General features: G+C 40.8%; 2 protein-coding genes across 2 annotated transcripts in view; one reads left to right on the top strand and one right to left on the bottom strand.

The window, feature by feature from the left end:
- Positions 1-5,552, top strand: part of LOC109467486 (43 kDa receptor-associated protein of the synapse-like) — a 13,676-nt gene extending 8,124 nt beyond the window's left edge. Inside the window, exons 5-7 of the mRNA XM_019765500.1 lie at positions 2,497-2,592; positions 3,384-3,487; positions 5,168-5,552. Coding sequence (XP_019621059.1) covers positions 2,497-2,592; positions 3,384-3,487; positions 5,168-5,246 — 279 coding nt within the window. The 3' untranslated portion in view covers positions 5,247-5,552. The remainder of the gene's footprint in view (positions 1-2,496; positions 2,593-3,383; positions 3,488-5,167) is intronic.
- A 1,725-nt stretch (positions 5,553-7,277) lies between these two features.
- Positions 7,278-13,214, bottom strand: LOC109467344. Its single transcript, XM_019765288.1, has 6 exons — positions 13,032-13,214; positions 11,096-11,219; positions 9,612-9,740; positions 8,514-8,860; positions 7,999-8,199; positions 7,278-7,603 (listed from the first exon to the last, which is right to left on the bottom strand). Exons 1-6 carry the CDS (start codon positions 13,181-13,183, stop codon positions 7,399-7,401), a joined length of 1,158 nt encoding a protein of 385 aa, XP_019620847.1. The 5' UTR covers positions 13,184-13,214; the 3' UTR covers positions 7,278-7,398.
- Positions 13,215-14,247: the final 1,033 nt, after the last annotated feature.

Here is a 14,247-nt window from a genome sequence, read left to right as displayed (position 1 = left end):
ACACACACACACGAAAAAAGGCAAGTGCAAAGAGCCCCATTACAAAAAAGATGGTACCCAGGCTACTTCCAACTGGCTTTACTGAGTTAGCCTGGATGCCAGACCCAAAGCACACTGGACACAAAATATCTCAGTGAGCAAGAGGGCCTTACGCTCAGATACTGAGCGTTCGACTGGCAGGTCTATCTGACCCTACCAGACCCTTGCACACTGAGATATTTTGTGTCAAGTGTGCTTTGGGTCGGGCATCCAGGCTATACTGAGTGGTCTTGGCTGTCTGTTGTTGAGAAGAGAAAATATTTCAAAAAGGTCTGCAATTTATCAATTCAATCAAGTGCTACACAAAATAAAACAGCCTTCTACTCACATTAAATGGTTTTCCCGGAGTTTTCGACCGACTATCAGATGACACTCACATCCTTTGGAATGCCCCAGTATCCAAGGTATTCGCCTTCTTAAGTGGCAAGGCGCCTGGTATCTTAGAATCACCACAAGAATCTCCTCAACCACGACACACGCTGTCCTATCTTTCCTTAGGGTACTTCCTCCATTTCTCGTATCTTTAAGATCGGACCATAGGCCAAGGATGGAGGAACATCGTATCTCATGATGCTATCTTCTTTTAAAACTGTTATGACCATGACCTAACAAATGTAAGGACGTTAAACTGTCATATTTCCCAACTAGAAAGTCCGGCATTTGCTCGAGAGCAAATATAGCATATTTCACACCAAAGTTTGGACGGGTTACTGTATAGTTACACTAAATACAGTACCTGCAACCAGTACAATGGACAAGTGGGCAGAGTACAGCGTTCACATTCGGTAAGTCGTAAGTTAGATGCCTGGCCTACCAAAAACTCGAGTAATACTCTGCTGAGCACTTAGCATTTGGGCATTTGGGAAAGAGTACTACCAGTGGACTAGCCCCCCACTGTAGTGATTGCACAACTGTGTGGCCCAAGGACTACAGAAACGGAGATGGGCGCTGACCTATGCATCATGGGTGCGGGAAGGGCCATTATCCAACTCTTAGCTCTTAACCAACTTCAAAAGTGGTGAATGTTTTGGCACAAAAATTCTACATGTGGTAAAATACGTCGTGACAAATATCTAGACTAGATGTCACACATATCCAGACGATTCCCTCGCAAAGCAAACGTGATTAGATGTAGCTCAGTACTTCAGAACTAAACGGCGATGACAGGTTGTACCCTGGAATGTCGCACCACACCAGATGTACCGATGAAGCCAACAGCCGCTCGAACGATAACACTGAGCATCTGATAATTCATATGACTGGCGATGGTCCAAAGCGTCTGCTAAAAATCTCCTGCATTCGGATCATGGCGGTTTTTATCGTTTTCGTCGCAAATTATGTCGTTCTGCTGATTAGGGTTATCTATCAAAGCATACAAGCTGGATATAAATACGCACAAACGCGCCGCGCCATCTTGTTAAGTAGTAAAAATCTAAAGAGCGTCGAAGTAAGCCTTCAGAGGCGGTCATCGCTATTGTAAGAGTTGTTTTATCTAGTTCGTTGTGGAACTGAGTAGGATGTGGATATGAGACATATATTTGACGCCCCGTGGGATGGAAAGGATCGAATGAGAAGATATACTTTCTTCCTTGGAATGACACCGAACAGATGTCGTCAGGCTATTTGCCCTATAGCTTACTTGCGTAGCGTCACATATGTGAATAGAACTGTATGACTGAGGCTTGCACTTGTACTTGTACTTGAGTCTCCGTGAGTGGCCTGCGTCAAAGTCGTCCCTCCGTCTGCACAGCGTCCTGCGCCATACTTAGCGGTCGTGGGCAATCGTCTTCAGGTCCTCTAGAGTCAGACTGGGTTGTTGCATGGTCGTCCTGGCATCTTCCAGTACACATGCCAGCCATGTCTTCCTTGGTCTGCCTCTAGATCTTTTCCCATAGTTGGGAGTCCATTCCAGAAGGAACTTGGGCAACCGTTCTACAGGCATTCTTAGCAAATGACCTAACCATCTCAGTCTGTTGCGTGCATTGGGGTAAAAGTTAAAATGCTATGGGAGGAATGTGTGAGGAGAAAATTTGCATCCTTCCCTCTGACGCATGTGAAATTTTCAGGACACACAGAATCCATGTACACCACGTACTACAAAAATATCAAAGGTGTCGTATAAACAAAAGTGTCGTAAACAAAAATTCGAGCCTTCCACAAATACCCTGGGTACCATCCTGGTTAGTTTACGTCCGCTCCCACAGTACGGTCGGTAGCGACTGTGAGAGCGGACGTAAACTAACCAGGATGGTACCCAGGGTATTCCACAACTGGTAATTGTAACCAAATATAAGTTGTGGCTCCCATGGCAGATGTATAGCGAAGTGTTGACCTGCAGTAGTCTAACATTTACCAAGTTGACATTTATGAGACAATATTTCCATACCTCCTACACGTTTGGTCACCTAGATGTGAACGTTCTTCCTATAAAACGTCTGACTCCATTTTTGTTTGCAGCTCTCCCTCCTCAGGGCCCACTTCCGGCTGGAGATGCTGTACCGGTCGCTAGGGGACTTCCAGCAGATGCGGGAACACGTGGTCAAGTACACACAGGTGGGTACATGACGTCACAGACGCCATGTTGGTTGGTTAACCTTGAGTACACCGGAGTAGTCGTTTGGTTTGGGGGTTAACAAGTAGAAGCTGAAGGTTAAACCTGGAAAGGTCAGACATAAATTAGCATATGTATGAGTCATATTTACGTCACAGACGCCATGTTCCTTGGTTAACCTTTAGCACACTGGATTAGCCTTTTGGTTATGGGGCTAGCAAGAAGGTTAAACCTGGAAAAGTCAAACATGTATTAGCATACGTATGCATCATATTTACGTCACTTTATGTCACTGCAAGCGTTGTTCAAAGCTGCATCATGTAACACTAGGATGACACAAAAAGTACATTTTCTGGTCATTTCTTTACAAAGTAAGCCGAATCAACCCTACTCCATTGCAAACAAGTCTAATTCAAGAAGTGAAGGTGCCAAAATATGATGCCTTATGGGTGTGTTTGACAGCTTGAAAATCTGCTGTCATCCATGTTTGTTTACATTCTGGTATTTTGTGGTGGCACCAAAAACTAAGTGCTTCTCACGTGTGGGCTGTTCTAGCGCCAACCATAATGTCAAAAATGTAAAATATATTGGAAGTAAATTATAATTACACGAATATTGTTTTTAATAATGCAATTCCATCTTTGGTCCAAAAATGTTACATAATGCTCCTTTATAGTTACCTAGTGATGATACCCCTTCTGTACTTGGTGGCAGCGAGTTTTACTCAACGATAGTTGTAGTTCGTGGAAAACAAACAAACAAACAAACAAACATTTTTCTGTACCTGTCCCAGGCCCTGGAGGCGATGGAGCTGTACTGTGGAGCCTGCGGAGACACGTACGGAGAGAAACCGGACAGGATAGAGGCTCTACCCTGCTCACACATTTTCCATTCCAGGTCAGACGACATTTGACCCGGAAGTTGTAGACGGTTTGACCCGGAAATTATACATGGATCAGCGTTCACGTCAATATCTAGTTTTTTTAGTCCTTGGTTTAGGCAAGAAACATTGTTTCCTTGTCACAACATATTTTTCTCTTTTGATTTGTGTAAGACGTAGGGAAGAAATCCAGTCCAAATACATTTTGGTTGGTCTCTGGTCTCATTTATAGATTGTAGTAAATGCAGTTTCATACTTTAAGGATAAGGACAGAAACGTTATTTTATGAAATATCTTTCAAACTCGAATTTTGATACGCTAGTAAACCTGGCTAACGAAGAATTGAAAAAGGTTATATCGTGGTTTGAGGCAAATAAATTATCAGTCAATGTTAAGAAGACATACTACCTTATTTTCTGTAATAGAAATAAACCCTACAATAGAAGCGCCAAAATCTTTTTAAAAAATGTGACCCTTTCTCAAGAGAGTCAAGCCAAATTCTTAGGTATAATCATTGATGAACGATTGACCTGGAAACCACATATAACTATGTTAGGTAAAAAAATTTCAAAAACTATCGGTATTATTGGAAAAATTAAACATCTTCTTACTCAAAAAACCATTATTACCATATACAATAGCCTAATATACCCATATCTAACCTACGGGAATATAGTCTGGGGATGTGCCTACAAAACCACACTACAGCCCCTAGTATTACTCCAAAAAGATTTGTTCGTTCAGCCACCGGCGCCAGTTTCCATGCACATTCTGCACCTTTGTTTACAAAACTTAATATTTTGAATATTTTTGACATAAACAGACTTCATCTGATGCTATTTACGTTTAAATTCCTTACTTGTTCTCTTCCAGACACATTTAATGGTCTTCTAAACCTTAATTCCCATTTTCATACTTACCAAACTCGACAAAGTGCCCATTTCCATATCCCCCTAGTTAGAACGTCCGTAGCCCAAATGAGTGTGAAATATAAATGTATAACAACTTGGAATAATCTCCCGCTCCACCTAAAATGTTTAACATCAATAATTAGATTTAAACGAAATCTTAAAAATCACCTACTTTTCTTTCCCACCGACATTTGATTTCTTATTACTTTGATTTCATCTGTATAAGTTTGAATTTCCGTTTCTCTTTAAAATTCATTTATTTTCTTGAGTTATTGCTTCAATTCTGCCAATGTCTGTATTGCAGTTAAAGTTCTGTTAACGTTAAAGTTATAGTTTTTAACATATCATTTCTAATTAGCGTTATTTATCAATCACTTTTGTTATTCATGTTACTATTTGTTTTGTTACTATTATCATTTTGATCATATTGATCAAATTTATTAATTACCTATTGTTATTTATTATTATCATTTGATTTGTTAGCATTATTTCAGTTGTTAATTAATTTTGTCGGGGAAAGATCCCAGACAAGCCACTATGGCTTCATATCTTTCCCCAGCATTTTATTTTACTGTCAGTATTATGTTCATTTTATTGTTATTAAATATATGCGAACCAATAAACACAAACACAAACACATCTAAATTGCCAAATCTGGTAGTTTATGTGTCTTTTGCACTGTAGTTTATGTTCCTATGGCACCATCCTGGCTTACAGGTTAAGCCTTTGGTTTGCAAATTAAGAATGGTACGAAGTAAACTCTTACAGTGTTTTTTTTTTCCACAGATGCGTGGAAACAACACTCCAAAAGACTACTGGCTGCCCAGACTGTCGCCGTGTCATGCTGAGGCCTGTGTACGTCTGAGAGGCAAAAGGACGTCCAGTCATTCTTTGAACATAGACTGGTATCCAAACGAATGGTGCTATACTGTATCATATCGCTAGGGGCGCTCGTGAGTGGTCTTCGACTGACGCATAGAAAAGAAAGATACATTTCGGCAAAAAAAACCTATTTTATAGGTTTGTACTATATGTCGAAGGTCGAGATCACTTCAGTATAAAGGCGCCGCCTAGCGATGTTTACTATAAATGTATTACAACGACCAAATATGACGACGTGGAAGTTTATTTATTGTTTTCTTATTGATGACTGTACTGGCTGGTATGAGGAGTATTGAAGATGCAGAATAAGATCAGTTGCAATACACAGAAACAACAACAAAAACAGACGACACGTTTTGAAAAGCAATTTGTTAGCTGAACTTGAATTTTCTCCATACTTCTTGAAGGAACGAATGTGAAAACCAGGTTCAACTTTAAACCTTTGTTTAACTGTGGTAAATACCGTATATTCGGTTTGCTGATTGTGTTTACTGATATTATGTTTATTTTTAGTACCTGCTGTATATAGAAAACATCGACAGCCATTTTGAACCGTCTCATGGACGTCAAGAGGATCTTTTGTTGGGTTTTATAAATGTTTTATCTTATTTCCCAATTATTTGCACCCTGACATATTCAACATTTTAAACTTTCTTTATCGACTTAAATACATTTGAATTAGCATTTTATCTTGACACTTGAACATTCTTAAACAAACTATGAAGAGTTACAAAATTAAGACAACACATTTATGTCACATTTATTCTGTTAATGATCCTAATTGATTTATCTGATACAAATATGATGCGTATTTGATCAAGGTATGATTTTGTGAAGATTGACAATTGGACAAACATTTTTATAGTCTATCATAAGTGTGAGTATTGTATATACAAATTGCTTGGTATGATGAATACGTTTACCGTACTCTCCAAGCAGAGGTTTGGGTTTTGGGGGTATTTTTAGCGTGTTTTTAGGCTTTTTTATCGGGGTTTCTCTTTGCACTGAATTTTTTCCCACCAACCCCCCCCTAAAAAATCAATGCAAAAGAGAAACCCCGATAAAAAAAAGCCTAAAAACACGCTAAAAATACCCCCAAAACCCAAACCTCTGCTTGGAGAGTACTTTATCGTACAATGGCCAAAAAAAAACATGATCACACAAACCCATGTGTATATAGTTGGAAACGGCTCATTTTATTTACCTTTTCAAGGTTGAAGCCACTTGTGACTTCAATACAAGATTTTTTTTACAGTGTTAAGAGTTTTCCCTGACTTCTTCAGTGATATTAAAAGATGAGAAGGAAATACAATATTTTTCTCAAATGATCTTTTGAACCTTACTGTTTACATACTTGTACTTTTGAGACGTATTGTTTTACACTTGTTATTATTTTTATACTATACTGATATGACCATTTATTGGTAATAACATATTGCACCTTCAGCTTTGGCTTATCATTTATAATAATAATGACGAATATAACATGAAAATCCATGGAAAAAATCCATGGAAAAATCCATGGAAAAAAACCAGTAGGGTTGGCCATTGGAACATACATTGTGTTAAACACTTGAATTCCCAAACATTCAAGTCCAAATGAAACTCTTGTATGACAAGAGGTGTCATAAAATGATGAGACACAGCATATAAACAGTTCGTCAGTAATCTGGCATTTAACAACAATATATATCCTATTCTGACCTGGTTATAGTAGTAGAATAAGCAGTAGTTAGTGGTAGTAGTACCTAGTAGTAGTACCTAGTAGTAGTAGTAGTAGTAGTAGTAGTAGTAGTAGTAGAAGTAGTAGTAGTAATAGTATTTCTGACCTAGTTATAGTAGTAGTACAAGTAGTAGTTAGTAGTAGAAATAGTAGTAGTAGTTGTAGTAGTAGTAGTAGTAGTATATCTGACCAGTAGTAGTTAGTGGTAGAAGTAGTAGTAGTACTAGTAGTTGTAGTAGTAGTAGTTGTAGTAGTAGTAGTATATCTGACCAGTAGTAGTTAGTAGTAGAAGAAGTAGTAGTAGTAGTAGTAGTTGTAGTAGTAGTTGTAGTAGTGGTACATTTGACCTGGTTATAGTAGTAGTACAAGTAGTAGTCAGTAATAGTAGTAGTAGTAGTAGTAGTAGTATATCCTAGTTCCCTACCAGATACTTGAGAATCCCTTTGACTAAGTTGGAGAGCGAGTCCCTCTCCCGTTCGTACGCGTGCATGAGTGTCATGGTGGACGCCATGAACACCAAGATGGAGCCGAACGGCACGGTCTTCACGTGATGCCGCTGGGCCAATAGGAACATTCCGTTCAGGAAGTGGGGAATGACGTACATGGACAGCTCTCGCCTGTCAGGGCAAAGGTCAAATGTTTAATGAGGCCATGAGGAATGGCCATTGTTTTTGGATCAACAATTCAACATACTCTTTATGAAAACACAATCTGAAAGGTACACCCATATACAATATGTGCAGTTTCCATCTATCCGTGCATATGAATTTTATATAAATGTTGATATATTTTGATAGACTGTCTTGAAGAACGATGTTGGTAGTTTCTTCGGAAAATTTAAGGCATGCAATCAAAACTTCTTTCTCTATAAAGAAATAATCATATCATAAAAATGCAGACTGCCTTGAATGTATTGATTTTTGTATTGCGGACGTACTTAGGCGCACATACTATTTTCCAATAACGTATATGTTTTTGATTTTTGTAATTATTTCGAATCGCGAAAACTCACCTTCTGGAAGCCCTTTCGAAAAGTACGGAGAGTGCGCAGAGCACCCCCGCCGTGAAGGGAATGTAACCGTCCACCGGCGGAGGCTTGTGCGCCCTGTGACGTAGTACGCAGATGACGTATTTCGCAATCTGCACCAGAAACGTCAGGAAGGTGCCGGACCAGACCGTGTGGATGAAGAGTGACGTCAGAGTGTCTGTGGGCCTGAGGAAAGAGATGGATCTGATTATTATTATTATCATCACTATTACTATCATACATCCAAAGGCAATATTTATGGCAAAAAAGGTAACAGATGGAACGATACACAAGTGTATGGTGATAAGGGCGTTTTGATTCCCACACTACAGTGCGTTTGCAGTCACGTGACTAGGGTAAGCATCCGCCATGTTGGTGGGCTAAAGGCACGCGCCAGTCGCCATCTTGGATCCGTGCACTCTACCAACATGGCGGCCACATTTTCTAAAATGCCGTAACGTGGAAGTATATATAAAATACTTCTTTTGTCATGAGCTCACCTTGACAGAAGCTGTTTGTACTTGAAAAGCAAGACAGGCACTAGATTGATGGGCAGGTACATCTTAAAGAAGCTGGGCCAGCTCCTCAAGGTGTCTTTCAGGGTGTACGCGTGGCAGCTGCCGGGGTGCATGTGGAGATCACACGGGACGAACTCCGTGCCCGTCCGGCGGAGGGTATGGGCCAGCCCCTTGTCGGTCCAGCCACGGGACCAGCGGAGGATAGAGCGGTAGTAGCCGACGGGCAGCAGCTCGGGGTCCAGCGCGGCGGCGTACACGATGAAGCCAGTGCAGAGGCAGAAGACGGCCGTGTCGCAGTGTCTGACTCGCGGTACATGCCCCCGTCTTACCTGCAAATATACAAGTAGTTATGCTACAACTAAAGTTCATCTGTGGTAAGTGATAAGGCCAATTTCACGTTAAAATTGTCTTTCCAACACAAGTAATGGATACTAAAGGCCGAAGATGGTTGAATCTTATGCAAATGTGTGCTGGAAGTAACATTTTATTTGACACTTGTCACGCGGCTTCTCTGTGTGAGTGTGACCCTGTGTTGACGTCATTGACGTCACACTTCAGAAAAGCCACGTGACAAGTCTCACTGGGTCAGTCTACTGAGTAAGACCAGAGTGACTGGTCGAAAACTAACTCTAGATGAGAACAATTTCTTGTGTTGGATCAAAAGTTTTAACTTTTTTTTACAAACATAACATTCTCATGTGTTTCTACAACAATTGTAAGTTGGCATATCAATGCATGACCACTTCATTATTATGTTTACCGAAGGAAAACATATTGTTTTTACTCAATTTCTTCCTCTTCTGTTCCAAACACTCTAACCTGGCCAATGACATGATTTGTTGACGTCTGTCACCATGGTGACTGGTTTTGGGTTACATAATGTTGCAATTTCATGGTCTGCTCTACTCCTGTCACCATATACTAGTAGTACATGTATGTGAATGTGTTTGAGTAAAAATTAACAGGGCAGACCATGTCCGAGGGTAAACATTATGCATTTACTTTGCAAATGTTACTTCTTTAGTTACAGGATATTTTCCTGTATCATATATATCCCATGTTAAACGTTCATGATCTTACCAGAGTGCTGAAGAAGGCGTTAGCGGCCCGAGCCAGCAGGAATAGGGCGATGGTCCGCCGCCGCTTCCCTGACTCGATAAACATGGTCAGGCCGGCAATGGCGCCGGCTATGGTGCTGTTTGAACCACCCTGTAAGACGAAAGTCATATACGTATCAAGATTTAGAAATCCCTGAGAACAAGGAGAGAAAAAACGTGCTGTTTTCAGTGAGAGTGCCTCAGCCATTGGAAGCCCAGTGCTGACAGCACTGGGAATCCATAGCCTGGGTGCCAGACCCACAGCACACTAGCTATAGGCTCAAAGTTATCCAGCGTGCGCACTGGATACCTTTGAGCCTAGCTAGTGTACTACGGGTCTGGCACCCAGGCTAAAAATTCAGTGCTGAATTCGAAGCCTCTTTTTCCGCACTGGAATCGAGTGATGAAAAAGGAGAGTGCGTTTTTCGTAGTTTTGCTATCGGGATAAAGTGTTTTGATTGGTGATTTTGAAAACTAGTGACATCGTGCAATCTTTTTGCGTTTGGGTGAAATTGGCTTCCATTTCGTAATAGCGTAGTCCACAGGTAATACTCTCGTAAGGTGTTGATTTGTGATTAAAACTGTACCCTCGACCCCACGTTTCGTGGTTCATAATTAGAAAAACAGTCCCTGACCCAATCAACCTGTAACGTCTCATGATGTTTGTTCTGCTATTTTTGGCGACGACCCTTGATCTATGTTACCTGGTGTTGACCCTGGGCTTTTAACCGTACGGTGATGCAACTGCACAACAACATTATCACGAAAACTATTCTACTACTAGCTAGGACGCCAATAGGTACTATTCTTATACCTCGTATTTAATCACCGACGAAATGGCATCGACTACAAGTATTGTAAAATATGAAAATATGCACTTAAATTTATTATGCTGCAATTAGCGGTCATTATTAGCTTCCTTAATGATATTACACTCTGCTTGCGATCCATACTACTTATTACTCCTCAAATTCATACTCTACGGTAACATATGACAGTAAAATAATCTATCTTTACTCTCAGTCTTAAGTATTACTACTGCTGACGATTAGCGGCCATTAGCCTCCACAATGATATTACGCTCACCCTGCGATCCATACTACTTATTACTCCTCAAATTCATACTCTACGTTAACATATGACAGTAAAATAATCTTTACTCTCAGTCTTAAGTATTACTACTGCTAACGATTAGCGGCCATTAGCCTCCACAATGATATTACACTCACCCTGCGATCCATACTACTCATTCTTCCTCAAATTTATACTCTACGTTAACATGAGGCAGAAAAAAATCTATCTTTACTCTCACTATAGAGTATTACTCCTGCTAACGATCAGCGGTCATTTAGCCTCCTCATTGATATTACACTCTTCCTGCAATCCATACTACTCATTCTTCATCAGATATATATATTCTACGTTTACCACAGTAATATTATAAAATAATATAGTATGACTACTGACCTTCCCTGGCCGAGTGCGCCGTAACGTGTCGTGAGCAAGTTTGTAGACGGCGGGAAATGCTCCGAGGAACGCAGAGAAACGCAACGTGTCCACCGACAGGGCCTCTCGGAAAACATGGCCAGGGCTAGTGGGGGAGTACAGACAAATGTATCGAGACTACATAATAATATATGTCCAGTTGTGAAAGTGAAAGTGATCTCGATCCAGTTTAGCTCATTGAAGAGCTAATCTTCCACTGGTCGTGACAGAGAAGACAGACGCTATGTACAGTATTTACAGGTTCATTGTACCGGGGAAATTCCCCTAGCTCTTTTCGACAAGCACAATGAACAGTGGACCACGGTTAACGTCCCGTCCGAAGGACTGCGATCCTTAACAGTAGCGTGCATGTCGGGTGAGTGACATCAGCCGGGATTCGAACTCCCAACCTCTTAGTCCAGAGGCAGGATCGCTAACCACTGGACTACGCACGCTACTAGTTGTGATACCGCTAGGGCATACATTTGCCTATTGATCAATTAAAAGTGACGCCGTCGACTTCTGTCCATAGCCTGGGTGCAATTCGTTACAAATCGGATGGCACCCAGGCTATTGTGCCGAGGCACTTCAATCAAAAATGATTTCGACCAACTTTTCAGCAATTAGCGCAATTATATATTGTCCATATGATTTCACGATTTCCAAAACAATGTACAATAGTTACATTATACATGTTTTTTAAATTTTTTCTCTATCAAATTCACATTTGTACATCTGCTAGTGTTACATATATTTTATTGTAGCACATTTTGTCTTGTAAAACATCACGGTGTCTGATATATATTATCTATCTATCTATCTATCTATCTATCTATCTATCTATCTATCTATCTATCTCTCTATATATCTATCTATCTATCTATCTATCTATCTATCTATCTATCTATCTATATATATATATATATATATATATATATATATATATATATATATATATATATATACTTAGTACACCATAAACTGAGACTAAAAATTGCATGACATATAATATGTTTCTTCGCAGTCGTTCTTGCGTCATACCAAATTGTTCTGTCTTGACACTTGAAAAATTTTGTTTTTCTGTGACCTTGATCTAGATTTTTGTACAGGTGGTATAAACCATACTACCATTGTAAAATGGTCGTATGGACAATGGTCGTATGGTCGTATGGTATTGCATCATTTGTAAAATGCACAAATGATGCAATGATGTGGGGTCGTGTGGCGTTAATGGTAGCGTGAAGACCAAGAGGTCGCGGGTTCGAATCCTACCATGTCACCGATCTTGTACCGTTGGGAAATCAAGGCACTCAACATGATTTTCCTCACTTCACTGAGGTGGAAATGAGTACCTAGCTTCGGTTAGGGACGTCCCTCGAATAGGACGTTAAATGGAAGTCCCGTGTTTTGGGGGAAGCCACATCCCACGCAAGTTAAAGAACTTATCGAAGAGTGGTTCAAACCTTCCCAGTGCATTGTGAGTGATTCAAACCTTACAGTCCGGTCTTACACTACTGTACAAAACTGGTGTATTACGCCTGAAAGGCGGTTTACCGGTTATGCGAAACAAACAAAGGACGAACTAGGGGGCCCAAACTCACATCACTTCTTCCCCAGCACAAGACCTACCTACCATCCAAATTTCGTCACCCCAGCATGTCTAGATCACGAGATATCAAATCCGGAAGTTCAGCTGCAGTACCATAACAAGCCGCCAGGGGGCCCAAAATCTAATCATTTCGAGCTCTCATCAAGACCTACCCACCTACCAAATATCAAGATAATCCATCTAAGCTTTCTCGAGTTATGCTGTTGATAGACAGACAGACAGACACACAGACAGACACACAGACAGACACACGGCCAGGAAAACATAACCTTCGTCAATTCTTGGCGAAGGTAACAAAATTGCACCCACCTGCTGAACAGTTTCCCGTTCAAGACCGACATGGCGACGGTTCCTCCGCCGTACAGAGCCAGTCCCGTAGCCGAGCCTCGTACGAACCGTTCCAGGGCCACGAGAACAGTTCTGCCCTCCTCGGTCTCAAAAAACGTCTCCGCCTTTTCCATGATGTAAACAATTGCTTGTCGGCATGCACGGCGTTAGAAGCTAAACTTATTCTCTAGATTGGTTCCTCCTGTTTTTGTCGTTACTGTAAGTTCGTAGAGGAGTTCGACGTGACCTGTCATGACCCTGAAAAAACCTAAATGTCGTACCACAGAACTCATGAGTTCAAAACGTGACGTAGGTTCAAAGTACGGGGTCTACAGATTAGGGTATGGAGGGGGATGAGCAAAGAAAATATTTCGTAGACGTGTATGAAAATAAGTTTTGTTGCGACGTATTCTTCGCGTCAAAATCGTGTTCATAATTTCTGAAAGATATTTTAGTTTGCTATCGTTTTTCAGCCACCCTTAATCGGCATTTTATTTTCATTGCTCACCTCCAAAACCCCCTTACACATCCTTTTATAGCGAGGCCTTAGAATACGTCACAGATGACTCAATATGTTATTTCATCATCTCTAACCTGTTTTTGCTGAACGTACATGTTTAGAGTAAAGACGGGGTTTTTGAAATGTCTGGATCAAACGGTTTTTAACAACATACGGATGCGAGCCTTGGTATTTACAATTCAAACAACCTCTACAATTCTCATATCATCGTAAACTTTAACATGATATGCTTAAGCATAAGCTTTATTTTCGTCTTTTGGTTATAAGTTTGGGCAGTGAAAACCCCTGAGTTGTAGCCACGAGCACGCCGAATCCACGTGATCGGACCTCTGAGGGATTGTTTACCATGAGCTAACAAAGCCAGTGGTGACCTTAGTTGGACCAATCACGAGCGAATGCGGCCAGAAACCGAATAGACTTTGTCCTACACTCAAACCAGTGTCTGTGGAACAGGTTGACCTACTCTAGCGGTACCCCCGGTGGTAACTGTTTGACACTCCATATTGCCGCACAGAACGGTACAAAAAATCGCCCATTCCCTACATTGTTGAGCTGTTAAACGCTAGTTAAATGCAGTTCTTCCCTACTCTTACTTAAGAGGGCATAGAGTGACTGAGTGCGGCTAGCATTGACATTTACCTCTACTAGTAGTGTAAATAGGCATTATTATAGCTCTCT

This window comes from Branchiostoma belcheri, unplaced genomic scaffold, assembly GCF_001625305.1.
Source record: "Branchiostoma belcheri isolate BF01 breed outbred unplaced genomic scaffold, Haploidv18h27 scaffold18, whole genome shotgun sequence".
NCBI lineage: Eukaryota > Metazoa > Chordata > Leptocardii > Amphioxiformes > Branchiostomatidae > Branchiostoma > Branchiostoma belcheri.
Note: the sequence above shows the minus strand (reverse complement) of the source record. Positions and strands in the feature narration are given on the sequence as shown.

Bases quoted from the DNA above. Each gene is read 5' to 3' on its own strand.
- LOC109467344 (XM_019765288.1), bottom strand. From the start codon at position 13,183: ATGGAAAAGGCGGAGACGTTTTTTGAGACCGAGGAGGGCAGAACTGTT. The intron at 9,741-11,095 runs GTCAGTAGTCAT...TTCGTCTTACAG, and splicing joins GGCGCACTCGGCCAGGGAAG to GGTGGTTCAAACAGCACCAT. The intron at 8,861-9,611 runs GTAAGATCATGA...GTATATTTGCAG, and splicing joins ACGCCTTCTTCAGCACTCTG to GTAAGACGGGGGCATGTACC.